The 27,038-nt window shown below is 51.3% G+C and overlaps 5 protein-coding genes across 12 annotated transcripts in view; 3 read left to right on the top strand and 2 right to left on the bottom strand.

Moving 5' to 3' along the window:
* ABHD16A (abhydrolase domain containing 16A, phospholipase) overlaps positions 1–2,700 on the bottom strand; it is a 17,923-nt gene extending 15,223 nt beyond the window's left edge. Inside the window, exons 1-4 of one of the 2 annotated variants that reach the window (XM_017859515.1) lie at positions 2,411–2,700; positions 1,344–1,400; positions 538–604; positions 206–292 (exon numbers count right to left, since the gene is read on the bottom strand). In XM_017859515.1, the coding sequence (XP_017715004.1) occupies positions 206–292; positions 538–604; positions 1,344–1,400; positions 2,411–2,671 (472 nt within the window). In that variant the 5' untranslated portion in view covers positions 2,672–2,700. Of the gene's footprint in view, positions 1–205; positions 293–537; positions 605–1,343; positions 1,401–1,875; positions 2,331–2,410 lie in introns of those variants that run through there. The other variant, XM_017859516.1, reaches the window with a different exon arrangement.
* Positions 2,701–2,790: 90 nt separating this feature from the next.
* LY6G6F (lymphocyte antigen 6 family member G6F) lies at positions 2,791–10,253 on the top strand. 3 transcript variants are annotated; one of them, XM_017859512.1, is made up of 7 exons: positions 2,791–2,843; positions 6,603–6,702; positions 7,030–7,359; positions 7,443–7,706; positions 9,599–9,754; positions 9,925–9,991; positions 10,141–10,235. In XM_017859512.1, exons 3-7 carry the CDS (start codon positions 7,068–7,070, stop codon positions 10,163–10,165), a joined length of 804 nt encoding a protein of 267 aa, XP_017715001.1. In that variant the 5' UTR covers positions 2,791–2,843; positions 6,603–6,702; positions 7,030–7,067; the 3' UTR covers positions 10,166–10,235. The 3 variants fall into 3 exon arrangements, with proteins under 3 accessions (XP_017715001.1, XP_017714999.1, XP_017715000.1); XM_017859510.1 differs by lacking the exons at positions 2,791–2,843; positions 6,603–6,702 and adding an exon at positions 6,403–6,530 and having other exon boundaries at positions 10,141–10,253; XM_017859511.1 differs by lacking the exons at positions 2,791–2,843; positions 6,603–6,702 and adding an exon at positions 6,450–6,544.
* Positions 10,254–15,211: 4,958 nt separating this feature from the next.
* Positions 15,212–18,222, top strand: LY6G6D (lymphocyte antigen 6 family member G6D). Its single transcript, XM_017859514.1, has 3 exons — positions 15,212–15,266; positions 15,358–15,480; positions 17,550–18,222. The coding sequence occupies exons 1-3, from the start codon at positions 15,212–15,214 to the stop codon at positions 17,771–17,773; spliced, it is 402 nt and encodes a 133-aa protein (XP_017715003.1). The 3' UTR covers positions 17,774–18,222.
* A 381-nt stretch (positions 18,223–18,603) lies between these two features.
* LY6G6C (lymphocyte antigen 6 family member G6C) lies at positions 18,604–22,502 on the bottom strand. 2 transcript variants are annotated; one of them, XM_017859509.1, is made up of 4 exons: positions 22,315–22,502; positions 21,564–22,015; positions 20,033–20,143; positions 18,604–19,238 (listed from the first exon to the last, which is right to left on the bottom strand). In XM_017859509.1, exons 2-4 carry the CDS (start codon positions 21,613–21,615, stop codon positions 19,024–19,026), a joined length of 378 nt encoding a protein of 125 aa, XP_017714998.1. In that variant the 5' UTR covers positions 21,616–22,015; positions 22,315–22,502; the 3' UTR covers positions 18,604–19,023. The 2 variants fall into 2 exon arrangements, with proteins under 2 accessions (XP_017714998.1, XP_017714997.1); XM_017859508.1 differs by lacking the exon at positions 22,315–22,502 and having other exon boundaries at positions 21,564–22,150.
* Positions 22,503–23,291: 789 nt separating this feature from the next.
* On the top strand, positions 23,292–25,577 carry MPIG6B (megakaryocyte and platelet inhibitory receptor G6b). Of its 4 annotated transcripts, none has more exons than XM_017859503.1 (6): positions 23,292–23,386; positions 23,581–23,928; positions 24,094–24,184; positions 24,541–24,581; positions 24,719–24,798; positions 24,928–25,577. In XM_017859503.1, exons 1-6 carry the CDS (start codon positions 23,326–23,328, stop codon positions 25,030–25,032), a joined length of 726 nt encoding a protein of 241 aa, XP_017714992.1. In that variant the 5' UTR covers positions 23,292–23,325; the 3' UTR covers positions 25,033–25,577. The 4 variants fall into 4 exon arrangements, with proteins under 4 accessions (XP_017714992.1, XP_017714993.1, XP_017714996.1 ...); XM_017859504.1 differs by having other exon boundaries at positions 24,700–24,798; XM_017859507.1 differs by lacking the exon at positions 24,094–24,184 and having other exon boundaries at positions 23,312–23,386; positions 24,700–24,798.
* Positions 25,578–27,038: the final 1,461 nt, after the last annotated feature.

Below are 27,038 nucleotides of genomic sequence, written 5' to 3'. Positions count from 1 at the left end.
AAAAAAAAAAAAAAAAAAAAAAAAAAGCAAACCTTTTTGTTTTCATATTTATAACCCAAGTCTTTTAAGGAAAAGATCATGCCTTAAACCATTCTCAATGATTCCCTCTCAGGGCCCATCACTAAACTGTATTTGCACAAGGTACTTAATATGTACCCAGTGACAGTGACAGATAAGATTCAAACCAGGTTTCCTCTCCACCTACCTCGGAGGCAGGCCACGCCTGCCAGAAGTAGCAGCAATGTCCCAGCATAGTGAGAAAACGGCACCACTTTGGACAAACTCAAGTAACCTGGGAAGGGAGAGGGACAATGTGAGACCCTCTCCGCAGTGTTCCTCAGCTCCTCTTCCCAGTTCAGCCCCAACCTCCACCCCACACTCCCTGTTTGGAACAGCCATACCCTAAGAGGAAGAAGATGCCTGATGGAAGAAGGAAGCCAAGCCATCCTCACAGGTCCCCTCTCCTCTTTAGGGAGCTGGCTCCTCTGCCAACAACCTGCCCATTTGCTACCCCACCACCTTTGAAACCACACTGACCTTTCCTGTACAAGTAGAAGAAGGCGAAGGGAGAGGAGTAATAAGAGATGGACCAGAATACTGAAGCCTGCAGCAGAGAGACAGGGACAGGCAATCAATACACACACACACACACACACACACACGCCTGCCATTCCAGGCCTATACTCTGAGCAAGATGGACAACCTGAGGGATATCATATCATATTTGGTGTATGACACCATGAATATAGTAGATGCTCAATATTTGTTGAAAAGTAGTGTGTCAGTGTAATGGAAGCTGGGAAAACTAGGTACAGGTTCTATTTTCTTCCTCTGGAATTATGGAAGAATTATGTCTTCCATCTCCAGGCATAATTCCATCACATTTAAAGGCAGTCTCTCTGTCTACTCAAGTTAATCAAGCCTTTTCAATTGGCCCTGCTCAAGACAGCCCCTGACCTGGTCCCCAAGAGATGCGCAGACGTCACCACAGGAACTGTGCCAGAACGAACAGCTGTCCCTGCAGCCAAAGAGGTTAGTTGCCAGGGAGGACAGGTCACTGGGGAACTGCAGGACTTAGCACCTGCAGATGGTCCCAAGAGTAAACATGTTTTCCTTATGGTTCAGGCTGCCCCCAGAGAAAGCAGTGCTACATACCAAAGGGGAGTGCCAAGTATGTACACTTTGAGTGTGTCTGTGTGGCTGTGTTGGAGAGGTCTGCTGCAGAGCCCAGAGCATCCCCCAACCCCAGGGGCACTGTTGCTCCCAAGCTAGGGAAGGCTAAGTTCAAGAGGACAGGTGGGTCTGAAAGATGCAGAGAGTCCCAGATGCCAGGGTAGACATACCAGTGCCAGGATGCTGTCAGCATGTTTCTCCAGGGCACGGGGCTGATAGTACGTATCCTGCCAAAACAGATGGCCTCCTTAAGGACCCTGCCATTGGCAGGTCCTTTTCCTTCCCTTTCAGAAGCTCTGCTGTGTGTCCTCCGGTTCTACTCTCCTTGACTATCTCTTGAGACATCCCCGGCCCCCACAGAAAACGCTCTTCCTCTCACCCTCACCCTGAACCTAATTTCCCACCCCGACCATGGGAACAAACACAGGGAGCTGGATTTGGAAGCAAAAGTGAAAGCAGCATTGGACGATTTTTGCTCCTTTTCCACAGTCTAGTTTAAAATGGATTGCAGGCGCGTGCATATGGGGAGAAGGGTTAGTTTGAGAAGAAAGACACCAAGACAATCTAAGAAGGAAAGAAAAGCATCAGAAATAAGAGTAGTTGACTAAGAAGAGAATGTGGTAGGAGCGGGCAGTTTGTAGGAGACAGTAACACAATGTGAGACAACTGATAAAAAGGAAGATAATATTTAGAACAGCCTACCACCACCGCCCGCTCTCCAGAATACAATGACTCGGGTCTCCAGGCTAGGTTGGGCGGGGGTTGAGGGGAGGACCTACGGATACAGGATCTGTAAAAGTCATTCTGAAATTCAAGGCAAGGGTAAAGGGAAGATAAAAACGGAGCCGGGGAGGCACGAAGAGGCACTGCGAAAGAGGAAATTGGGAGTCCGACGGCAAAATTCAACGGCTCCCCAGTCCGCGCAGGGTCTCTTTCCCGGGACTTAAGACTCAACTAGGACTGGCACGAACCACGACAGACAGGGTGGGGGGACGCGGAGAGGAAAGAGCAAGGAGTGGCAGTCGGAATGAGAAAGCGGTAAAGAGCGAAAAAGAAAGGAGGCGGCCAGTCCGTAGGCGTGACTTTAACTCAGGAAGCACACAGAGCGCAGACTTTGCGAATAACTGGCTTGACAAGCAGGCTCCCCTTATTTCCCATTATGGGCACTTCTGAGGAGCAAAGGCCGTAAAGGGTTTGGACTGTACCACGTTCCTCGGCGGGGAGGAACTCGACTCACCCAGGAGCTGGAATGGGGGGCAGTGACTGCCGTTGGCGTTTCAGGGACGCTGGCCGGGGCCCTTTCAGAGTCCCTCTCCCGGTAGATTTTGTACAGCCGGGGGCCTAGGACGCAGCTCAGCAGCTTCGCCATGGCCCTGGCTTGGGCCGCTGCTCTTCCAGCAGCAAGTCCCCCTGCCGGCCCCGCCCTCCCTGCCTCTGAGGTGTTGTGTGCCCTTGACGTCAGCCCGTACCGGCTCCGCCTCCGGGCGAGTTGCGACATTTTCAGTGCTTCCTGAGAAGAGTTTCGCGCAGTTGGGGCTACGGGTGCAGCAGTGGTCCGAAACTAGTGGAAGATTTAGGAACGCGGAGAATCAGAAAATTCCCAGGCATAGCTCAGTAATTTTTTTCTGTCTCATTATTGATAGACTCTAGAGTGACAGCGGAAACGAGAGGTGAGATTAGGAGTACTTGATAAGAGTAACAGAAAAGATAAGGTGTCTAGGAATATATCTAGTACAAGAAATGCAAGATGTTATGAAGAAGACTATAAAAAGTTACTGAAAAGGCAAACTGGCCCGGCCCAGCGCGGTGGCTCACGCCTGTAATCCCAGCACTTTGGGAGGCCGAGGCGGGCGGATCACTTGAGGCCAGGAGTTCAAGACCAGCCTGGGCAACATGGTGAAAACCTGTCTCTACTAAAAATACAAAAATTAGCGTGGCATGGGTGGCGTGCGCCTGTAATCCCAGCTACTCGGGAGGCCGAGGCACCAGAATCGCTTCAACCTGGGAGGCAGAGGTTGCAGTGAGCCAAGATCTTGCCCCTGCACTCCAGCCTTGGTGACAGAGCAAGACTGTGTCTCTAAATAAATAAAGGTAAACTGGCCCAACGCAGTAGCTCACGCCTGTAATTCCAACACTTTTGGTGGCCAAGGGATGATTGCTTGCGTCCAGGAGTTCCAGACCATGGCTCACGCCTGTAATTCCAACACTTTGGGTGACTGAGAGAGGACTGCTTGCGACCAGGAGTTCTAGGCCAGCCCAGGCAACATAGTGAGACCCCATCTCTACACAAAATACCTAGGGAACAAAAAAAAAAAGACCTAGTAGGGTGTGTTGGTGCGCACCTGTAGTCCCAGCTACTTGGGAGGCCGAGGTGGGAGGGTCCCTTGAGCCCAGGAGTTCAAGATTGCTCCATGCACTCCAACCTGGATGACGGAGCCAGGCCTCAAAATAATAACAATAATAAGTGAAAAATAAAAAAAGAAAGAGGTAAATGAAAAGCTTTTCAATAAATGGAAAGCTACACCATGGTCCTGGATACGAAAATTCAGCATGGTGAGATATGGGGAATATTTGTAAAAAGAAAATAAGTGAATCATTACTCTTATGCATGGAATGAATCTTAAAACCGTGATGCTGAGTGAAAATAGAAAGCCGCAGAAGAATGTATACATGATACCAGTAATACTAGATTCAAAAACACATAAAATTTAAATGATAAAGCAAGTGGAGAAGAAAGAAAATTCAGAATCGTGGGGTTTTTTTGTTTTGTTTTTTTTTTTTTTTTTTTTTGGGGCGGAGTCCCGCTCTGTCGCTCAGGCTGGAGTGCAGTGGCCGGATCTCAGCTCACTGCAAGCTCCACCTCCCGGGTTTAACGCCATTCTCCTGCCTCAGCCTCCCGAGTAGCTGGGACTCCAGGCGCCTGCCACCTTGCCCAGCTAGTTTTTTGTAATTTTTAGTAGAGACGGGGTTTCACCGTGTTAGCCAGGATGGTCTCGATCTCCTGACCTCGTGATCCGCCCATCTCGGCCTCTCAAAATGCTGGGATTACAGGCTTGAGCCACCGCGCCTGGCCAGAATCGTGGTTACACAGCGTAGAGGATCTCTGACTGAAACAGAATATTCTTTTTTTTTTTTTTTTTTTTTTTTTTTTTTCTGAGACAGGGTCTAGCTCTTTCGCCCAGGCTGGAGCACAGTGGCACAATCATGGCTCACTGTCCTGATCCTCCACCTGCTGGGCTCAAACATCCTTCCACCTCAACCTCCTGAGTAGCTGGGACTACAGGCCCACGCCACCACACTCGGCTAATTTTACGAGGTCTCACCATGTTGCCCAGGCTGATCTTGAACTCCTGGGCTCAAGCGATCCTTCTGCATTAGCCTCACAGAGTGCTGGGATTACAGGCATGAGCCACTGTGCCTGGCCTAGAATATTCTATTTCTTTTCTTTTCTTTTCTTTTTTTTTTTTTTTTGAGACCAAGTTTTGCTCTTATTGCCCAGGCTGAGTGCAATGGCCCGATCTTGGCTTATGACAATCTCCGCCTCTGGGGTTCAAGTGATTCTCCTGCCTCAGCCTCCCAAGTAGCTGGGATTACAGGCATGTGCCACCATGCTCTGCTAATTTTTTTATTTTTAGGAGAGAGGGGGTTTCTCCATGTTGGTCAGGCTGGTCTTGAACTCCCGACCTCAGGTGATCAGCCTGCCTCAGCCTCCCAAAGTGCTGGGATTACAGACGTGAGCCACCGAGTCCGGCCTGGAATATTCTATTTATTTCTGGGTTTTTTTTTTTTTTGGAGACGGAGTCTCACTCTGTCGCCAGGCTGGAGTATAGTGGCATGATCTCTGCTTACCGCAACCTCCGCCTCCTGAGTTCAATCGATTCTCCTGCCTCAGCCTCCTGAGTAGCTGGGACTACAGGCATCCGCCACCACACCCAGCTAATTTTTGTATTTTTAATAGAGATGGGGTTTCACCATGTTGGCCAGGATAGTCTCGATCTCTTGACCTCGTGATCGGCCTGCCTCAGCCTCCAAAAGTGCTGGGATTACAGGCATGAGCCACCATGTCTGGCCTTTATTTTTAGAGTTGGGGTCTTGCTCTGTTGCCCAACCTCAAACTTCTGGCTTCAATCGACCCTCCCACCTTGGCCTCCAAAAGTATTAGGATTATAGACATGAGCCACCATGCCTGGCCAGGCTTCTTTTACTCTCATTATGTTGTGAGATTCAACCTTGTTGCAAATCACTGGGTTTGTTCATTCTCATTGCTGTCCAGTGTTCTACTGTGTTAATATACCACCATTTATCCATAATATAGTTGTACTTCATATAGTTTTTGGTATGTATGGAATATTTCATCAAAATAATTTTTTAAAATAAATGAATTACACATTAAAACTATAATAACTGCATGAAGATCTGCCTTAGGAGTTTTTGCCATTCAGAAGGATGAATCAGCCCGTTAGCCTTCTCCTTGAGTAATAACTTAATACACTCATCAGGGGTTCAGGAGAGGTCTGGGGTATGCCAGACAACCACAGGGAAAGTCATTCCAAATCATTTACTGGACACTGACTGGATACGCAGTCTTGTGCTGGGTTCTGTGGAGGACCAATGTGAAAACTCAGTTTCTTCACTCATAGCTGACATTTCTTTTTTTTTCTTTTTCTTTTTTTTTTTTTTTTTGAGATGAAGTCTCGCTGTCTCGCTCTGTCTCCCAGGCTGGAGTGCAGTAGCACGATCTCGGCTCACTGCAACCTCTGCCTCCTGGGTTCAAGCGATTCTGGTGCCTCTCAGCCTCCTGAGTAGCTGGAATTACAGGCATATGTCACCATGCCCGGCTAATATTTGTATTTTTTGTAGAGACAGGGTTTCACCATGTTGGCCAGGCGGGTCTCGAACTCCTGACCTCAAGTGATCCACCCAACTCATGGCTGACATTTCTTAGGAGTGGAAGAGACCTCAGAATGTACTTCCAGACTGACGGGAGCTAGACAGGCAGGACCACTTCCCCGCATGGTGTTTTGCATGGAAAGTCTTTACTTGAGTCCCTTAGCTGATGTGGAATCAGAAGAGCAAAAAGGTCATCTTCAGAGCGGCCTGGGCTGTGCCCTTTTCTCTCCAGGACAGAAAAGTGGTAGTCACTTTTCCCTAGTACACATGCTGCTGGACGCTATCGCCCCAGCATTCCCATCCCCTCCAGGGGCCCTTGTCACTCCAGACCAGCAAGTGTGGGCCTTTATCTGGACTCTGCTTCCTCCTTGGGAACACCAGGTCTTGGAGCAAGAGAACTTGGCAGGCTTTCCCCATGGCAGTCTTATTCCTCCTCCTGTTCCTATGTGGAACTCCCCAGGCTGCAGGTAAGGGGCAAGAGGTAGGTGATTCCTTAGCTGTTTCCAAGGTTGGAGAGGGACTGCTGCTCTTTCTCCTAGGAGCCTGGCAAAGGCATCTGACTCAAGAAGATAGAATTACCCCAACTGATCTCCTCCTGCCTCTGACACTAGGGAAGACCCAGGGGCAACGAAGATCCAGGTTATGCAGTTTCCTTTATAAAATAAGAAGAATGAGTAAATGCTTTCAGAAAAGTTGAAATGAGTAGAAGAGAGGTGGGCATTTGCCAACTCTTTCAGCCCTTTCCCTCTTGCCCTCAGACCCCTCACTGTCTGGGGAGAGACAAGGAAAGCCCATACCCTATTCTCTCCACCTGTCTTATTTTTGTAGCTGTCACTTGAGAAAGGTGGTCACCAGCCAGGCCCGTGCTGGGGGACCCCAGAAGGGGAAGAAGTCAGGGTTGAAGATCAAATGGGGGGTTGTTGATCTGATGGAGGCCTCTGGCCTCATACAACCTTCTTCCCACAGACAACATCCAGGCCATCTATGTGGCCTTGGGGGAGTCAATGGAACTGTCATGTCCCTCACCACCCACTCTACATGGGGACGAACACCTGTCATGGTTCCGCAGCCCTGCAGCAGGCTCCTTCACCACCCTGGTAGCCCAAGTCCAAGTGGGCAGGCCAGCCCCAGACCCTGGAAAACCAGGAAGGGAATCCAGGCTCCGACTGCTGGGGAACTATTCTTTGTGGCTGGAGGGATCCAAGGAGGACGATGCCGGGCGGTACTGGTGCGCTGTGCTAGGTCAGCACCACAACTACCAGAACTGGAGGGTGTACGACGTCTTGGTGCTCAAAGGTGAGTGGGGGCATGCAGACCAGGGGTTACTGTGGGCCAGGAAGTTTAGGTGAAGAACTGAGGGGTCCCTCTCTCCCCCACAGGATCCCAGTTATCTGCAAGGGCTGCAGATGGATCCCCCTGCAATGTCCTCCTGTGCTCTGTGGTCCCCAGCAGACGCATGGACTCTGTGACCTGGCAGGAAGGGAAGGGTCCCGTGAGGGGCCGTGTTCAGTCCTTCTGGGGCAGTGAGGCTGCCCTGCTCTTGGTGTGTCCTGGGGAGGGGCTTTCTGAGCACAGGAGCCGAAGACCAAGAATCATCCGCTGCCTCATGACTCACAACAAAGGGGTCAGCTTTAGCCTGGCAGGTAAACTGAGGGAGGAGACGGAAAGGGATGTTCTTTCACCTCAGCCTCCCAAGTAGCTGGAATTACAGGCGCCCGCCACCATGCACGGATAATTTTTTGTACTTTTAGTAGAGACAAGATTTCACCATTTTGGCCAGGCTGGTCTCAACCTCCTGACCTCTAGTGATCTGCCCACCTTGGTCTCCCAAAGTACTGAGATTATAGGTATGAGCCACCGCGCCTGGCTCTAATTTTTAAACTTTTTGTAGAGACAGAGTCTTGCTATGTTGCCCAGTCTGGTCTCAAACTACTAGCCTAAAATGATCTTCCTATCTTGGTCTCCCCAAGTGCTGGGGTTACAGGCATGAACCACCGCACCTGGCTATTTTTTCTTGAAAGGGTGAATTACTATAAAGGGTGTGAGGGGAAAGTGTGGTTATAGTGGTGGTCTGCTCTGTAGTTGGCTGCCCATGTGTGAGCAGGGAGCATTGCCATTCTCTATTTTTTATTTTATTTTATTTTGTTTATTATTGTTATTATTATTAGGCCAGGCGTGGTGGCTCAAGCCTGTAATCCCAGCACTTTGGGAGGCCGAAGCAGGCGGATCACTTGAGGTCAGGAGTTCGAGACCAGCCTGACCAAAATGGAGAAACTCCATCTCTACTAAGAATACAAAATTAGCCAGGTGTGGTGGCACATGCCTGTAACCCCAGCTACTCGTGAGGCTGAGGCAGGAGAATCACTTGAACCTGGGAGGTGGAGGGTGCAGTGAGCCAAGATCACGCCATTGCACTCCAGCCTAGGCAACAAGAGCAAAACTTAAAAAAAAAAAAAAAAATTGTATTTTTAGTAGAGACAGGGTTTCACCATGTTGGCCAGGATGGTCTTGATCTCTTGACCTCATGATCTGCCCGCCTTGGTCTCCCAAAGTGTTAGGATTACAGGTGTGAGCCACCATGCTTGGCCTTTTTTTTTTTTTGAGATGGAGTCTTGTTCTGTTGCCCAGGCTGGAATGCAGTGGCGCGATCTTGGCTCACTGCAACCTCTACCTCCTGGGTTCAAGCTGTTCTCCCATCTCAGCCTCCTGAGTAGCTGGGACTACAGGTGCCTGCCACCATGCCCAGCTAACTTTTGTGTGTGTGTGTGTGTGTGTGTGTGTGTGTTTTGAGACTGAGTCTCTCTCTGTCGCCAGGCTGGAGTGGAGTGGCACGATTCCAGCTCACTGCAACCTCTGACTCCCTGGTTCAAGTGATTCTCCTGCCTCAGCCTCCCGAGTAGCTACAATTACAGGCATATGCCACCATGTCCAGCTAATTTTTGTATTCTTAGTAGAGCCAGGGTTTCACCATGTTGGCCAGGATGGTCTTGATCTGACATGGGATCCGCCCGCCTCGGCCTCCCAAAGTGCTGGGATTACAGGCGTGAGCCACAGCGCCCGGTCTCTTTTTTGTGTTTTTAGAAGAGATGGAGTTTCACCATGTTGGTCAGGCTAGTCTCGACCTCCTGACCTCAGGTGATCCACCCATCTCGGCCTCCCAAAGTGCTGGGATTACAGGTGTGAGCCACTGCGCGTGGCCCCAATTTTTATATTTTTAGTAGAGATGGGGTTTCATCATGTTGACCAGGCTGGTCTTGAACTCCTGACCTCAAGTGGTCTGCTTGCCTTGGCCTCCTAAAGTGCTGGGATTACAGGTGTGAGCCACTGTGACTGGCCGCCGTTCTCTGTTTATGGGTCAGGGTGAGAGACCTGGAAAGGGGCAGAGTAGGGTGGAGGATATTGGGGGCAGGGAAACTGACAAAGTCTTCTGTTGGAAGAGCCCACCAGACTGTGGAGGGGAGGCCTCTCTTTGGGGCGCAGGGACAGGCCCCCTCACTGCCTCCTTCCCATCCCTCTGGTCTGGCTCTTACTACAGCCTCCATGGATGCTTCTCCTGCCCTCTGTACCCCTTCCATGGGCTGGGACATGCCTTGGATTCTGATGCTGCTGCTCACAATAGGCCAGGGAGTCATCATCCTGGCCCTCAGCATTGTGCTCTGGAGGCAGAGGGTCTGTGGGGCTCCAGGCAGAGGTGAGTCCCTCCCTCCCGGGGGGAAGAAGAGGGCACGTGGGTGGGAGGCAAAGGGCTAGGCTCGCACCCTGCCTCTGTACCCCACCTCCTCTAGGGGAGGGGGCAAGGAACACGGCTCTAAGTTGTCTGCTGACTTCTCTTCTGTATCCCTGATGGCTCCTTCTCCCCAGCTGCCTCGATTCCTCAGTTCAAACCCGAAATCCAGGTCTATGAGAACATCCATTTGGCCCGTCTCGGGTGAGGAACAGCTAGGGAACAGAGGCTTAAATCCCAGAGGGGACTGGGGATGGGAGAGGAAACACGGGTTGGGTTGGGGAGGGGCCCTTGTTCCTGAGGACATGAAAAGTAGAGGTATCCTTAATCTGTCTCTCTGGAAAACCCCACAGCCCACCTGCCCACAAGACCAGGTGATTTTGGTGACATCTGCTGGGAAGTGTGACCTGCTGTTTCACTGGCCATCTAGCACCTGGAGTATTCCTCGACAACCTTGGCAAGGGGGGCGGGACTGCAAGTTCGACTTCACCGTCCAGCTGGCGTCCAGCAGCCACCAAGCTGTGTATGGGGAGGGGTGGGGGACTGAAGGAAAGGAGGAGCATTATTCTGTGATGTCACCTACAAAAAGGTTTGGTCTCCTGTCTTGTAGCAGCCAGTGGAGGGATGGCCTTGAGCCCGCAGTACTGTGGGGTTGAGGGGAGCCTGAGGTTGCTGGTGGGGGCAAGGAGGATGGGTGTGAGCAGGGAGGAGACAGGAATCTGGAGACTTGAGCAATGGTGGGGAATCCCCCACCATTGCTCAAGAGAGAGATGGACAGAGAGAAAAAAATAGAAGCACAAAGTGGGAGGACGGAGTGACAGAGAAAATGGAAAGACTCAACCCATCTCTAAATTAAGCCAGACCCCCACTACCCAGTGTGTCATCCTCACAAAGAAGAGAGGGAACAAGCACCTTTAATCAACCCCAGACTTCCTCACATGCAAGGGGAGGGAACTGAGTAGGGTAGAGATGCCTGTGCTCGGCTCCAACCCGGGGCCCCTCCTTATCCTTCCTTATCCTTCCTTATCCTAGGCACACACTCTTCCCTGTGGCGCTCTACCGGGGCATTCAGAGCATGTGAGCAGCTATCGCCACTCTGGCACTTCCTCCCTACTGCCCTGGGGTCACACCCTATTTCCCGGGGGCAGAGGGAGTGTCTACTCGGGCTGGCAGGCCCAGTGGGGGTGTATTATTTATTGGGCCGGGGCCATGCTGGGATGTTTGTGAATTATGGGCGAGTCTGGGCTGGTGAAGCGAGGGAGGGTATTGATGCTCCCAACTTGGCCATTCCTCAGTCTCAGGCAGAAATGAGCTGAGCTCCAGCCACACCCTCACAAGCAGCTCCACTGGGTGCCCTTTTGTGTCTCTGCTCAAGCTTGGGCCTTACTGGAGAAAAGCTTTCTCAGAAGTCTCACCTAATGCCTTCAGGCTGCAGGGGCTTAAACTAAGCCATTGGCAGGATAAAGGAAGCAAATGACACAGATGGAGAATGAGGGGAGTGCTGTGGTCCAGGTTCCAGCTCCAGCCCAACCCACCAAGCAGCTATAGTTCACTCTTAGAGCTCACACACACACACACACACACACTGCAGTATGTGCAGTACTACTGTACTCCTAGATAGACCTTTTATTAAAGGTACTCTTCATAGTCCCCCAAGCCCTCCATCCTGAGTTCCCAACCTACCACATTAGTCTTTCCTAGCAAGACTCTCCTCCTTACCATACCTGATGCCGCTTTGATCCCCTTGCCTGAGATCCACAGTGTCATCAAAATGCCTGCCTTGCCAGTGACCTGGGCTGACAGGGGGCATCAGCAATGGGCATCTAGAAAAGACAAAAGACACAGAATAGGTGTTCTTTATGAGGTTGGACTGTGGGCAGGTGCCTCCCCAGGCCTTGTGAGGGGTCTGTGAGGGGGTCTCCTGAGAGATCTGGGGTCTCTGTACAAAATTAGGTTGTCGGGCATGTCTCAAAGTGTCTGTGCAGGTGTTTCCAGGGCCGTGGTGATGGCGGCGGAATCCTGGGTTGGGGGCTGCAGATCCACAGAAGCTAGTGGAGGAGGTGTCCTCTCCTGGCGAAACTGGCCACAAGGAGGGGCAGGGAGACAAGGAGGCTGGTGAGCTGCTGTGGGGAAGCGGCCATGTTGCACAGGTCCTGCTAGCAGCAGTGGTGCCGCAGAATGTAGGAGCGCAGCCAGTAGGTGGCATGGCTCGGCAGAGGGCACTGGGCCCTTGGGAGGCAGCCTTTTCACTCGATGATCTCACTCTGATCTGTGGGATGAAGGAGGCATGCTGAGGCGGGGGCCGCAGGAAAGGCGGGATGGATGGAGGTAGGGAGCCGCCTGGAGAAGGGCCATTGGACCAGAGTCCTACCTGAGGTGCCAGTACTTATGCTGCAAGCTTCATCGTCCTGACACTTGGTGGGAACAGGGTAGCAGGGTTTGGCCAAGCTGCAGGTGTAACAGCGGAGCCTTCCCCAGGCAGGGGACATGGTGAGATCTGTTGAGGCAGCAGAGATTAGGAGAGCAGGAGAAGCAAACCCTCCCTGTGGGGCAGGCAGAGGCTAGATCCGGAGAGGGATCTCAGAGAGAGGTGACACACAAAGCAGAGAGAGGAAAGCTGTGGAACAAGGGAGGAAAGCAGACAGAAGTAGAAAAAGTGACTGGGCGCAGTGACTCAAGCCTGTAATCCCAGCACTTTGGGAGGCCGAGGCGGGCGGATCATGAGGTCAGAAGATCAAGACCATCCTGGCTAACATGGTGAAACTAAAAATACAAAAAATTAACCAGGCATGGTGGCACGTGCCTCTAGTCCCAGCTACTCGTTAGGCTGAGGCAGGATAATCGCTTGAACCCGGGTAGCTGAGGTTGCAGTGAGCCGAGATCATGCCACTGCACTCCAGCCTGGGTGACAGAACAAGACTCCGTCTCAAAAAAAAAAAAAAAAGAAAGACACAGAGAAGGGAGGGGAGACCATGCAGGAAAAGAAACAGAGATGGAGGCAAGAGCAGTATAGGGATTGAGAGATGAGCAGACATGAACAGAAGCCATGAGAATCAGAGGCCAACATAAAAAGAGTGAGACAAAAAGCCAGACCCAGCAGCAGGGAAGTAGAAGCAGTCAGTGAAAAAGTTAAGTAAATGGCAGCAGAGACAAATAGGAAAATAGAAATTGACATTGACCAAAGGGCCCAGCACAGAAGCAAGAGGTGAAATAAGGGATAGGGGAGACAGGGGTGGGTCAAAGATGCAGCAAGGAGGAGACAGTTATTCTCAAATGCTTTTGAAAGTAAACTCTTCCAGCCGGGCGCGGTGGCTCAAGCCTGTAATCCCAGCACTTTGGGAGGTGAGAGGCGGGCCTGGCCGATCACGAGGTCAGGAGATCGAAGACCATCCTGCGCCTAACACGTGAAACCCCGCTCTCTACTAAAAATACAAAAAACTAGCCCGGGCGACGTTGGCGGGCCGCCTGTGAGTCCCAGCTACTCCGGAGGCCCTGAGCCAGCGAGAATGCGTAAACCCGGCGAGCGAGTTTGCCAGGCAGCTGAGATCCGCGCACTGCACTCCAGCTGGAGACAGAGCCAGACTCGGGCGGTCTCGAAAAACAAAAAAAAAAAAAAAAAAAAAGAAAGTAAACTCTTCCTTCTCCCACCTCATCAGGCTGGCCTTCCCAGTGGCTGGTCTCCCTGAAGTCCCCCACTCCCCCAGCTCTCTTCTTGGCCTCTTCCAGCACTCCCACCCCTCTCCTCCCCAGCCCTCAGGTTCCTCCACATGCCCTTGTCCCCGCCCCCAGCCCCCTGACCGCTGAAGGTTCCCCAGTTCACCCTTACCCAGTGCACCACAGAGGAACAGGACACAGAGGAAGATGCTGGAGGTGCCCATGGCCAAACGCAGGGTCAGGAATTGGGGAGAGGTGATGTGCGTCCTGAGATCCCGGGATTTGTAAAGTTGGAACATTTGAGCAAGACAGGGAGGAACCAGTAAACAAACACACCTAGGGAGTGAATCTGGGGGGCGGAACCGTGACCAGATTCACCAGCCTGACCCGAAGGCAGTGGGGGCCCCCAGCCTGCCCCTGCTAGGAGTCTGCCCTTGCCTGGAGGGTCTCCTCTGCTCTCTCAGCGTGTTGTCTCTGTAACTTAGCTTCCTCTCCTGCTCCTGAGTTGTGTCTGTCGCCTTCCCTCCTACTCCTCTCCCTCCCTCCCCATGTCTCAAGCTGCTCCCTGGCTCTCTTAGCTTGTCTCCGTCTTTGTTTTCTCTGTCTTTCCCCCTCAGTGCTTTCATGTCCTTCAAGGTCACCCTCCTAAACAACCCTGGCATGGATCTGTTTGAGTTTAGAATCAACAATACCCCCCCACACGCACCCACACGCACACACAAAGCCCAGCTGTATAAGGGCGGACCCCACCCAGCTTCAGATCCCTTTGATTCCCCCAAGCTTCAACATTCCTACCCCATAATTATCCTTGACAGCTTTACTACCTTGGAGGAAAGAAATAATCATGGGTGGGGCTGGAGGGCCAGCCGGATGTGCTTGCACTGGGGAGAAATCACTACAAAGGAAGGCATGGATAGAATTTGGGGTAGGGGGGTGGTGATAGAACCTGGAAGACTGGGGTTGAAGAAATTGGGAAGGAGGAAGGCCCATCTGGGGAATCAGAGCCAGCATGTACCAGGAGGAGTAAGACTAGGAACAGGGAGTGAAGATACGGGAGACACAGGTGCCCAGGAGAGCAGCTCTTTTAAAAAACGTTGATCTCAGGACCTCTTTACACTTTTCAAAGTTACTTAAGACTCTGAAGAGCTTTTCTTTATGAGGTTATATCAATATTTACTATATTAAAAATTAAAACAGATCATTTAAAGTAGGTATTGATTTATTTAAACAATAAAATAATAAATTATTGCGTGCTAATAAAATATGGTTTTGTGAAAAATAACTATTATTTCCCCACAGCACAGTGAGAAGCTGAGCATTGCTTTACATTTTTGTGAATCTAATGTCAGGCTTCGTGGGAGATGCCTGGGTTTTCCTATCTGCTTCTGCATTCAGTCTGTTGGGATATGTTGTTTTCATTGAAGTCCAGTATATGAAGAAAATCTGATCTTACACAGATAGTTGCAAAAGGAAGACCCTCAAGGACCCTATGAAAGGGTATCAGGGATCCCCAGGGGTTCTTCTTGGTCCACAGTTTCAGGACTGCTGCTGGGGATAAAGGAGTTTGAGGACTCCAGAGGATGCTGAGGGCATGCCGTGGGGCCCCTCCCTGTCCCCACTGGGGCCCCTGGTGCCTGCTGGGGGAGACTCTTTCCTCTTTTTTTATAGCCCTATAAAGCTCAAGGCAAGGGGGATATAAGGCAGGTAGAGTCGGGCTAGGGGAGGGGGGTGGGCGGGAGGTAGAGGCGGTCCTGACACGGGCAGACTGCGATGAAACCCCAGTTTGTTGGGATCTTGCTCAGCTCCCTGCTAGGGGCTGCCTTGGGTAAGGAGGCAGCCAGCTAGCCTCTCACACAGGCCTTCTGCCAGCCAGCTCCACCGAGGGCCCAGGTCCAGCGCCTCTTTTCTCCTGCCAGGAAACCGAATGCGGTGCTACAACTGTGGTGGAAGCCCCAGCAGTTCTTGCAAAGAAGCCGTGACCACCTGTGGTGAGGGCAGACCCCAGCCAGGCCTGGAACAGATCAAGCTACCTGGAAACCGTGAGTCCTCCGTTTCTCCCTCTTCTCACAGCCTTTCCCTGCCTCCAGCCCCACGTCAATCCTTCTGGCTTCCAGAACCCTCCAGGCTCAGTCTGGGTCTGGGCAGATGGTGCGGCTGTCAGAGGAGAGCAGTCTGTACCCCTTCTGGCTCCTGGCACGGAGCCCCTGAGAGGCCCACAGTCCTTGTGCCCCCACCTCCCCACCTCCTTACTCTCCCAAAAGAATCTCATAGGCCCATTAGCTCACAGGTGAAGAGCTCTGGCCCTGAAAGGCCAAAGTTAAAACCAAACTTCAAATGGCATTAGTCAAGGACCAGGGAGGGGTGTGTGTGTGTGTGTGTGTGTGTCTGTGTGTCTGTGTGTCTGTGTCTGTGTGTGTGTACATGTTCTTAATATTTAATTTTAACGTAATTTTGGATTGACAGAAAAGTTGCAGAAATACTCAACTTTTCCTAATGCTGACATCTTACATAACCATGGTACAATTATCAAAATCACAAAATAATGTTGATATAATACTACTAACTAATCTACAGACTTTATTTGATTTAGCAGGATCCTACGTTGCATTTAGCTCTCGTGTCTTCTTTGTCTCCTCTGATCTGTGCCAGTTCTGTTTTTGTCTTTCATGACCCCGACATATTTGAAGAGCCCTGATAAATTATCTTATACCTAGAGTTTAAAAAATCACTTTTAGGGCCAGTGCAGTGACTCACACCTGTAATCCCAGCACTTCAGGAGGCCAAGGTGGGAGGACCACTTGAGCCCAGGAGTTGAGACCAGTCTGGGCAACATAGGGAGACCCTGTCTCTACAAAAAAAAAAAAAAAAAAAAAAAAAAAAAAAAAAAAAAAAAAAAAAAAAGATTAAAAAATTAGCTGGGCGTGGTGGCACATGCTTGTAATCCTAGATACTCAGGGGGCTGAAGAGGGAAGATTGCTTGAGCCTGGGAGGTTGAAGCTACAACGAGCCATGATCATGCCACTATACTCCAGCCTGGGGAACAAAATGAGACCCTGTCTCAAAGAAAAATAAACAATCATTTTTAGGCTGGGCTCAGTGGCTCACACTTGTAATCCCAGCACTTTGGGAGGCCAAGGCAGAAGAGTCACCTGAGGTCAGGAGTTTTTGGTAGAGATGGGGTTTCACTGTGTTAGCCAGGATGGTCTCGATCTCCTGACCTCATGATCCACCCGCCTCGGCCTCCCAAAGTGCTGGGATTACAGGCGTGAGCCACCACACCCGGCCAAAAACTGTTTTTAAAAAATTAGCCAGGCATGGTGGCACACACCTGTAATCTCAGCTTCCTGGGAGGCTGAGGCAACAGGATTACTTAAGCCCAGGAGTTTGAGGCTATAGTGAGCTGTGATTGCACCACCACACTCCAGCCTGAGTGACAGAGCAAGACCTTTTCTCTAAAAATAAATAAAATCATTTTTAGATTTTTAAAAAAATTTACATGCCGGATGCAGTGGCTCACGCCTGTAATCCCAGCACTTTGGGAGGCCAAGGCAGGTGGATAACCTGAGGTCCGGAGTTTGAGACCAGCCTGACCAACATGGAGAAACCCTGTCTCTACTAAAAATACAAAATTAGCCAGGTGTGGTGGTGCATGCCTGTAATCCCAGCTACTCAGGAACCTGAGGCAGGATAATTGCTTGAACCCAAGAGTTGGAGGTTGCGGTGAGCTGAGATTGCACCATTGCACTCCAACTGGGCAACAAGAGTGAAACTCCATCTCAAAAAAAAAAAAAATTTACATATACTTGATATACTAAAAATTATTTTATAGAATGTCCCTCAATTTATATTTATCTGATATTTGCCATGATGAGATTGAGGTCATGCATTTTAAGCAAGAATATTGCAGAAGTGACGTTGTGTCCTTCTCACTGCATCACATCAGGAGTTTACAATGTCAATGCATTAACTTTGATCACTTGGTTTCAGGGAGGTGTTTTTTGAGGGGGCTGAAAATTCCTTTGGGCTCCTTGAAATCACATCTGCTCTGCCCCAGAAGGCAAGTCCTGAAGCCAGGAGTCCAACACCCCAGTTTCATTCTCTCTCTCAGCCCCAGTGACCTTGATTCACCAACATCCAGCCTGCGTCGCAGCCCATCATTGCAATCAAGTGGAGACAGAGTCGGTGGGAGACGTGACTTATCCAGCCCACAGGAACTGCTACCTGGGAGACCTGTGCAACAGCGCCGTGGCAAGCCACGTGGCCCCTGCATGCATTTTGGCTGCAGCAGCTACCGCCCTGACCTGTCTCTTACCAGGACTGTGGAGCAGATAGTGGGAGTAGGAGTAGAGAAAGGAGCAAGGGAGCAAGGGAACAAGGGACATCCGAACATCTAATGTGAGAAGACAGGCATCCTTCTGTGAGTCATTAAAATCTATGCACCACTCTACAGCTGACTGGAAAATTGCATCTATCTTTGGTTGATGGGAGGACTTAAAGGGTAATATGGGGCATCCAGGTTCTAGTTTGGGGGTTACCAAGCAACAGCGGGCTTAATTACAGTGGTGCACTCCTTAACCAACTAAAACCCAAAGACAATGGCTTCTCTGCCTTCTGTGGCTCCTGGATCCTGTTGCTAGGTTGAATCTTCCTTAGCAATGAGATTCACTGAGTGGGGTTGCCAGGGTTTTGTGAGCCTGAGTCTGGGTTTGCTCCCCTTTCTCCCATTTGCAACTTGGCTCCCAATAAGACTATTTTGAATTGAGAAAATAAATGTAAAACTGTGATCGGTAAAACTGCTTGGTGCCCTACTTACTAACCAGGCCAGGTGAGGCCTCTGACTCTAACCTGAGAGAAACTGAAGAAACAGGGTCTCGGGCCCCATCCCCATGTGCCTCTCCTATCCTTTCTGGAGAGCCCTCAAGCCAGGCTGCACCTTCTTCTTGGCAATACATCAGGGGTGTGGCCTAAATTTGGGATATGAGTTGTTGTGTGCCACCTGGAGACACTGGAAGGGAGGATGAAGACCTGAAAAACCTGTTTCTCCATTTTCCCTAGCCCAGCCTCTCAGGGAACCTCCCTGAAGGATTCCTGTGTAAGGGTGGGAGATTGAGAGTATTATTTCCTGGGAGGTGACCTGACCCTTAGGTCTTCTGATAATAAAAAGACATTTATTACTCAAAACGGAAAGAGGTCAGTATGGGGGATGGGGTACGTATGGGAGCCTATACAGCGAGGTCATCAGGTCCTTGTGGGAGCCTTCACTGGGGACAAGACAGAAGCCCCATTTCAGACCCAGATCCCAATCTCTTCTCAAGAAGGGGACAGTAGAGTGTAGGAAGCAAAGCGGGGAGCCCTTCTACGAGCTAATGGGGAGGCCCTGGAAGGAAGTGGGAAGGGACCCGGAAAAAGCAGTGAAGGGTGTGAGGTGGGAAGGATGGATGAGGAGACCTCTCGGAACAGTGTTTAATTAAAGAAATGGGAGCTAGGGAGAGACCATTCTGTAAAACCAGGGGATACGGAGACACAGGGTGAGAGGCTCAGGCCAAGGCAGGTGGGAGGAGGGGCAGCCAATGGAATGAGTCTCAGTGCAGCAGCCAGAGGCCAAGGCCAGCCAAGGAGGTAAGGAAGACAAGGCCCAGGGCTGGAGTGGGCCGGGGGCCTGCACTGTTGCAGTTGTCCTTGTTGCAGCAGGTGGTGTTATATGTCAGGCCCAGCTTGCGGTTGGTTTGGTTGAAGGCCTCCTGACAGGGCTCTTCTGGTGTGCCACAGCGCAGATTGGAGAAAACCCACATCTTACCTAGGGGTGGCAATGGGCAGGGAATCAGCTAGGATGGGCACCTGGCATGCCTGTGTCCACCTCCCCACCCCATCCACCCACCTAGGCTTCCTTCCCTCCCAACTCTGTCCCTGGCCCTCCCCTTCTCTTTTCTCAGTCTGATCTTCCTCCTGCATGTCCTTACCCACCACTCCCCCAGTCCTGGTTCTATCACTTGCTGGCCATAAGGCCTTGGACCTGTTACTCTCTCTCTCTCTCTTTTTTTTTTTTTTTCAAGACAGAGTCTTATTCTCACCCAGGCTGGAGTGCAGTGGTGCCATCTCAGCTCACTGCAACCTCCGCCTCCCGGGTTCAAGCAATTCTCCTGCCTCAGCTTCCCGAGTAGCTGGGATTACAGGCACCCACCACCATGCCTGGCTAATTTTTGTATTTTTAGTAGAAATGGGGTTTCACCATGTTGGCCAGGCTGGTCTTGAACTTCTGACCTCAAGTGATCCACCTGCTTTGGCCTCCCAAAGTACTGGGATTACAGGCATGAGCCACCATGCCCGGTTGTGTTACTGTCTCTTTTTGAGGCCGTTTTCTCAAATATAATAATAGCGCTAATAGCGACCACATCACAGGGTTGTCGTAAACACTAATTGAAAAAAAGACATGCAAAGACATAGAATGTTGCACACAATCATCTTTGGCCAAATATTATCATTGCTATAATCTTCTGCTTCTCTGTCTCAGTCTTAGCCCCATTTGGGCCTCAATCCTGGCCATAGAGTCTCCCACCTCCCTGCTCTCCCCACTAAGGAAGGGGATGTTACCAAGGTATGCATGCGTTGTCAGGCATCGCTGTCCTGGCTCCAGGCGGCAGGACTGCCGGTCCACACAGCCCAGCACAGGGACCTTGTAGCAGGAGTGACAGCGAATGTCAGCTGGGAAGACACAAGTCAGGCTGATGAGGTCTCTGACTTACCTGGGGATAAGCTGAGCTGGGGGCGGGGGTGGAGGGTGGAGAAGAGCCCATCACGTAGGTGCTCCCCAACCTGTTTGGCTGTTTGGTCTAGTAAGCACAGAGCAGGTGAGTGATGCAGGGAAAATGGAAAGTAGGCGGCAGGTAAGGGTAGAGTTGTTGCTTTGTGAAAGACCCACGCCCTACATATCTTCCTTCACTCCACCCCGTTTGGAGATGAGTCAAGAGGGACAGAGCTATGAACAAAAACATGGGGCTGGAGATAGATGGAATGTGAGGAAGATACCATGGGGAAAGAATGTGGGTGGTGAAGGAGGAGATGGAAACTTAAAAGAAGAAGAAATAATAAAAATGAAAATCATGACAGTTACAACACTGTCAGAAATATCTTGGAACTTGAGGTTGGCGAGAAAGCCATTTGTGGCCAGCTTTAGCAATTTACAATTTACTCTTCACCTCCTGGAGCCGGCGAGAGTGTGGGAAGAGGAACCAGACCTGAATAGAATCCTCTCACCCCAGTAGCTCTTCAGCAGAAAGGAATGATACCTGAGAGACAGATCACCAGATTCCATCTTAGCACCTTATCAAAATGGAGAGGGTGGATACAGAAGGCGGCACCCCGAAGTTCCTGCTTCAGTTAATTCAAGGTTTGGGCAGGCAAGTTTGGTGACGCAGGGTCCAAGGGTGGAGGAGCCTGGTAAGTGCACCTCAGTGAAATCCACTTCACCCTGGAGGTGAGTGGCCCAGGTGTCCCCTCTTCAGAAGGTTCACGAAAATGCTCTATCTCCATGGAGGCTCTTAGATGTCACTGCAACCATCTAGAAAGCTTGTATCCCTGGTAGGGGAGTGGGTATGCAACCCAGGAGGGGAGTAGGGGGTATCTAGGAAAGGCCATGGCTGAGGGACTGAACATCTGAGTCCCTGATGGAGTAGATGGGGAGGGTGGGCTACAAAAGGAGCCTGGGACTGGATGCCTAGGTCTTTGAGAGGACACCTTACTGAGCACAGCAGATAGAGGAGAAGACAGGTAAGCTAGATTCTGGAGAGCTGCATATTGAAGTGGGGCTGATTGGGGAACTGGATACCAGAGTTTCCAAAGAGGGGACACCTTGGAGTGGGGAACAGGGGACCCAGAGCCCTGGCAGGTGAGAGAAATGGGTCTGTCTTGGAGGTGGGGAGGATGGATGGAGACCTGGCATTTTGAGAAACAGAGCAAGGAGGCTGTCATAGGGAAGCCTGGTCTTGGTGGCACAGGAGAGCTGAGCCAGTTGGGGCTGGGGGTGTTGGGATCCCGAGTGGTGGGTAGGGCAGGGAAGTGGATAGAGCAGGGTGTAAAGGTCCTGACCAGGCAAACCAGGTCCTTGGGGCCCCCAGGTGCTCACCTGAGACCCAGCAGAGCAGAGCAGACAGGGTGAGCAGCAGAAGGGCTTTCATGGCGAGGGTCCTGAGAATGGTGGCAACCACAGCAGCTGATAAAGTAGATTTTCAAGGATCCAGCTCTGGGAGTTGAGTGGCCTTTTTGGAACTTATAAACCCAAAGGCTCCTCCCTTCACTGCCTCTGATAGCCCCTCCCTTCCCACTTACTACACAGCTGACCACAGAAAAGACAAGGGGTGGGGAGGCACTGAGCAGGACAGAGTGGGAAGTAGGGATGGGAGAGAGGGATGGGGAGGGCAGGTGCCACTAGTGGCCAATGCCATTGTGGTTCTTGGTTTCAGGCCAAGATGCCCTTCCTGGCCCCCAGCTAACAGTCCTGCTGCTGAGTCCTCTGAAGGAGCATCATCAAAGGCCTCTGTGATTTACAGTGTCCATGGTGGTAGCTTCTGCTGGTTCCTGGGAAATGGACAAAAGGATGAGGCCCAAATTAATTGCTGAATTTGGGTCCCTGGGTCCCTGCTGGACATTGATAGGGACATGCTGGTGGAAATTGGGGATGGAATGGGTCAAATTAATCTCCATTCAGGCCCCACTCGGTCTTTCCAATGCCTGCTCAGCCATCAGTGACTCATTGATGGCTTCTGTGATGCCATAGCAGCAGAGGCAGGGGCTGGGGCTACTCATCTAGGGGAGCCACCACAGGTCTGCTAAGTAGGGGCTGCCTCAGGCTCCCATGAAGTTTCTCAGGACGTCACCTCGGCTCCACTTGCACTTGGTGTGGCCTTGTTGCTCCAGTCCAGCAGCAGCAATTGTCCTAGGTGTGGCTGTGTGCACCTGCTCCAAAGCACCTCCCCAATGAAAACCTGCCAACTTGGGCAGGGCACCAAGGCAGGAGGAACAGCATGGGCACAGAGAGTTGAGGTAGAAGCTAAAATAAGAATACAAATAGTAGGCTGGGGGTGGTGGCTCACGCCAGCAATCTCAGCACTTTGGGAGGCCGAGGCGGGTGGATCACAACGTCAAGAGATCAAGACCATCCTGGCCAACATGGTGAAACCCCGTCTCTACTAAAAATACAAAAATTAGTCGGATGTGGTGGCGTGCGCCTGTAGTCCCAGCTACTCGGGAGGCTGAGGCAGGAGAATCACTTGAATCCAGGTGGCAGAGATTGCAGTGAGTTGAGATTGCACTCCAGCCTGGCAACAGAGCGAGACTCTGTCTCAAAAAAAAAAAAAAAAAAAAAGAATAGAAATAGTAATAATAATGGCAAGTACTTACATAGTGATCCTATGTATTCTAAGCAGTTTACATGCATTACTTTATTTCGTTATCACAATACCCTACAAAATAGGGATTTTTGTTGTTGTTGTTGTTGTTTTTGAGACAGGGTCTGGCTAGCTCTGTGGCCCAGGCTGGAGTGCAATGGCCTGATCACAGTTCACTGCAACCTGGACCTCCTGAGCTCAAGCGATCCTCCCTCCTCAGCCTCCTAAGTAGCTGGAATTACAGGCGCGCCTGAAAAGTTAAGCAGGCAAAAGCATTTGTGTAAATGGCCCGAGCACACATTTTAAGTGAGCACCATCTGAGGACTCTGAGTTTGCCTGCGAGGATTCCCAAAGGGATCTGGGCAGTTGGTGGCCCCGCCCCCTCTCTTATCGGAGCCCCCCAGCCCCTCCGTTCTCCTCACCCCCAACTTCCCTCCGGTCCCCCGCAACCCGCCCCACGCCGCTGATTCGCTGGCAGCTTCTCCTCACCACATCCCAACCATGGCTGTGTTTCTGCAGCTGCTACCGCTGCTGCTCTCGAGGGCCCAAGGGAACCAAGGGGGTAAGCGATCCCTGGGAGAGTTGTGATAGATGCAGAGGGGCTGAAGCAAGAAAGGGGCCGCCTAGTAGGGTGGGTTGTGTGTAGGAAGATCCAGGATGGCTGGAGTGCAAAAGAGAGAAGAGAAAGAGGAGACGGGATGGGGGGTCGTCTTGCCCTATGGACCGGCCCTAACCACAGTCTCCGGCCTCTCCTAGCTTCTCTGGACGGCCGCCCTGGGGACCGGGTGAATCTCTCTTGCGTAGGAGTCTCTCACCCCATCCGCTGGGTCTGGGCGCCCAGCTTTCCGGCCTGCAAGGGCCTCTCCAAAGGACGCCGACCGATCCTGTGGGCCTCTTCGAGCGGGACCCCCACCGTGCCTCCCCTCCAGCCTTTTGTAGGCCGCCTTCGCTCCCTGGACTCTGGTATCCGGCGGCTGGAGCTCCTCTTGAGCGCTGGGGACTCGGGCACCTTTTTCTGCAAGGGCCGCCACGAGGACGAGAGCCGTACAGTGCTTCACGTGCTGGGGGACAGGACCTATTGCAAGGCTCCCGGGCCTTCCCATGGTAGGTCCAGGCCTGTGCGCACAAGGGTTCTTAACTCTGACACATACTCGGAGGAGGGAAGACGACGGAAGAGGGCCTTGGCTGGGGGTTCTTGAGCGGGAGAGCTGGCTCTCTCTTGTCAAACCCCTGACCTCAGCATCCCTCACCCCCATGCCTTTCCCCCAGGGTCCGTGTATCCCCAGCTCCTGATCCCGCTGCTGGGCGCTGGACTAGTGCTGGGACTGGGAGCTTTGGGCCTGGTCTGGTGGCTGCACAGGTGAGCAGGAGGGACCCGGCCTGGTTAAATGGGAGTGACTAGAGGTGGAAAGGGCAGGACCAGAACCTTCGCAAAACAAAGAGCTAGACCTAGAGCTCTGGTTCTGTCTTGGCGAAGAATGGGAGAGATCAAAGGTGGGAGCGAGGCCACTGGCTGGTGAGTAGAGCCCAGCCAAAGGAGATGAGCTGGAAGTGCAGCAGAGTCAGAGCCTGGGCTGGACTATCGGTGGGGGTAGAGTCTAAGTTGTTTCCGGTCTGAGCCTTCAAGTTGCTGGACTGTCCTTGGCGCGGCCTGAGTCCCAGGAGAACCAGTGAGACAAGACTGGTGGCTCTCAAAGACTCATATGTCCCTTACAGGCGCTTGCCCCGGCAACCGATTCGACCACTCCCTAGATTTGGTGAGACTAACTCCACCCCGTTTTCTTTCTCCTACACACCCACTCCCCACCCCTCAATTCCTGAGTCTGAGCCCTTTCTGGGAACAGACACGTTGGTCACCTTCTCTCCATCCTTCAGCTCTGTCCCCTCCACATAGCTCCACTTGTGAAAACCGAGCCCCAGAGGCCAGTAAAGGAGGAAGAGCCCAAGATTCCAGGGGACCTGGACCAGGAACCGGTAAGGGCATGGGGATGGGAAGGGGATGGCCAGAATCTCTGAGGAAAATGGACCAAAAAAAAAAAAAAAGGCCTGAACCCCAAGGGAGACTGTGGAGACCATCTTGTCTTCCTCCCCTTCCTCCTCCAGAGCCTGCTCTATGCGGATCTGGACCATCTAGCCCTCAGCAGGCCCCGCCGGCTGTCCACAGTGGACCCTGCTGATGCCTCCACCATCTATGCAGTTGTAGTTTGAAGGGAAGCCCTTACTCCAAACCTCCCAAGCTAGGGGATCCCAGCTACCCATAATTCCTCTCCCCTCCTTGGTCCCTCACCTGGAAGAGGAAGGCACCATGGTATAGAAATAAGTGCTGGACTGGGAGTCGGGAGACCTGGGCTCTAGGCTGTCTCTGCCACTGATCTTACTCCTAAACTTAATTACATCTCTCCTATAACCTCCATGTCTCCCTCATCACCGGTGTCCTCTCTATATCCAATCAAGCCCTAGCTCCTATCTCATGACATCAAAAGTCCCAGACAGTTGCCTTATCTCTTCCCTTCCCTTCACAGTCAAGCTTTGGAACCAGGGGCATACACCTGCCTCTTCCATTTTCTTCTCCTTCACTTTATCCCCACTGCTCATATGTTGAAATTGCTTATCTGCTCTCCATAAGATTGCCAGTAACGTCCTAATAGCCACACCCAGTAGACATTTTTAGCATTCATCTGGTTTGGTCTCTGATTACTCCATTCCTTTTTTTTTTTTTTGAGATAGAGTCTCGCTCTGTCACCCAGGCTGGAGTGCAGTGGTGCGGTCTTGGCTCACTGCAAGCTCCGCTTCCCGGGTTCACGCCATTCTCCTGCCTCTGCCTCCTGAGTAGCTGGGACTACAGGCGCCTGCCAACACGCCCAGCTAATTTTTTGTATTTTTGGTAGAGACGGGGTTTCACTGTGTTAGCCAGGATGGTCTTGATCTCCTGACCTCATGATCCACCTGCCTCGGCCTCCCAAAGTGCTGGGATTACAGGTGTGAGCCACAGCGCCCGGCCTGATTACTCCATTCTTTAAGCTCTATTTTACTTTGTTGCTGGTGTTTTCTTTTTGGACTCCTCTTCCTTGCTCCATATCCCTACAGTATTCCCCATCATTCTAGGTTTGTCCCTTTCTGTTCTTCTGGGACACTCTCATCCACAGTTAGTCCTCAGCTCCCACTTCTGCAAATGACACCCAGAACTCTGTCTGGCTCAGATCTCAGATTTGGGATTAACAAACTTCCCCTTAGACATTCTGCCTGACTGACCTCAAGCATTTTGCACTCCGAATGTCAAACCCAACTCATTGTCATCTCTGAAGCTGCTCACTTAATTCTCCTCTGCATTCTCTTTAACAACCCAGTTGCCCAACCCAGAAACTGGGAGTCATGCAGACCTCCTTCCTCTCTTACTCCCACACAGTGAGCCATAAAGTCCAGTCTTTCTATCTTAACATCACTGTCAAACCCACACTCTGTTCCATGCCCAGCACTGCCAAGTGAATGTACTCTCCTCACTTCCTTCCTGGATTACCCATAGCCCCACCTCATCCTCCTACCCTTGCTTCCTCCCTGAAGTCAGAGAGATGCTACTCAAGAGATAACTGCTTCTGACAGCCCTTATTACAGAACTGAAGTACTCTCCTTAGCTTCAGCTCTGTGCCCACATGCCTTGGCTTTGGATACAACATACTACAGCACTTTGTCCACTCTCCAGGCTTATGTCTGTCACTCCACATGCACATCTTAGAAAATGTCAGCCTTAGGAGAATTCTCCCTAGCCCCAAAATGTCTTTGCCCAGTGCAATTCCTTCTTTCTGTAGTACCGCTTTCCCTCCTCCACACTACCTGCCTGGCTAATTCTTATTTATCCTCAGTTCAAGTGTGGCCTTCTCTGGGAAGCTGACCCTCCTTGCCCACCCCTTGTATATACTCTGATGCCCTAGGGCACACCCCCTTTATTTCCCTCATAGAAACAGCCTTCTGTAAATTGTTCCATCACATCACAACCTGTATTTCAATTTGCAAGAAATTTGCATGTACTGTGAGCTCCCCACCATCAGGAGACTGACCCTTTTGATATCATTACTAAGCCTCAGTAAATGAATGAATGAAAAATGAATGTCTCTGGAAGTGTCATTTCTTTTTCTTTATCAAATAGGGGTGGACTGGTAATCTACCAGTCTCTGAATCATCTGACTGTTAGATAAATTCAGTGAGCAATCCATCCG

This window comes from Rhinopithecus bieti, unplaced genomic scaffold (assembly GCF_001698545.2).
Source record: "Rhinopithecus bieti isolate Rb0 unplaced genomic scaffold, ASM169854v2 scaffold_51440, whole genome shotgun sequence".
Taxonomy (NCBI): Eukaryota; Metazoa; Chordata; class Mammalia; order Primates; family Cercopithecidae; genus Rhinopithecus; species Rhinopithecus bieti.
This window is presented reverse-complemented; position numbering and strand designations above follow the sequence as displayed.

Excerpts from the sequence above, each read along its gene's own strand:
- LY6G6C (XM_017859509.1), bottom strand. The coding sequence starts at position 21,615 with ATGAAAGCCCTTCTGCTGCTCACCCTGTCTGCTCTGCTCTGCTGGGTC. Across the intron at positions 20,144-21,563 it reads TCTGCTCTGCTGGGTCTCAG|CTGACATTCGCTGTCACTCC; the intron begins GTGAGCACCTGG and ends GTGTCTTCCCAG. Across the intron at positions 19,239-20,032 it reads GACAACGCATGCATACCTTG|GTAAGATGTGGGTTTTCTCC; the intron begins GTAACATCCCCT and ends TGCCACCCCTAG.
- LY6G6F (XM_017859510.1), top strand. The coding sequence starts at position 6,479 with ATGGCAGTCTTATTCCTCCTCCTGTTCCTATGTGGAACTCCCCAGGCT. Across the intron at positions 7,360-7,442 it reads CGACGTCTTGGTGCTCAAAG|GATCCCAGTTATCTGCAAGG; the intron begins GTGAGTGGGGGC and ends TCTCCCCCACAG. Across the intron at positions 9,992-10,140 it reads ATCCATTTGGCCCGTCTCGG|CCCACCTGCCCACAAGACCA; the intron begins GTGAGGAACAGC and ends AAAACCCCACAG.
- LY6G6D (XM_017859514.1), top strand. The coding sequence starts at position 15,212 with ATGAAACCCCAGTTTGTTGGGATCTTGCTCAGCTCCCTGCTAGGGGCT. Across the intron at positions 15,267-15,357 it reads CCTGCTAGGGGCTGCCTTGG|GAAACCGAATGCGGTGCTAC; the intron begins GTAAGGAGGCAG and ends TTCTCCTGCCAG. Across the intron at positions 15,481-17,549 it reads GATCAAGCTACCTGGAAACC|CCCCAGTGACCTTGATTCAC; the intron begins GTGAGTCCTCCG and ends TCTCTCTCTCAG.
- MPIG6B (XM_017859503.1), top strand. The coding sequence starts at position 23,326 with ATGGCTGTGTTTCTGCAGCTGCTACCGCTGCTGCTCTCGAGGGCCCAA. Across the intron at positions 23,929-24,093 it reads GGCTCCCGGGCCTTCCCATG|GGTCCGTGTATCCCCAGCTC; the intron begins GTAGGTCCAGGC and ends CCTTTCCCCCAG. Across the intron at positions 24,799-24,927 it reads GGGACCTGGACCAGGAACCG|AGCCTGCTCTATGCGGATCT; the intron begins GTAAGGGCATGG and ends TTCCTCCTCCAG.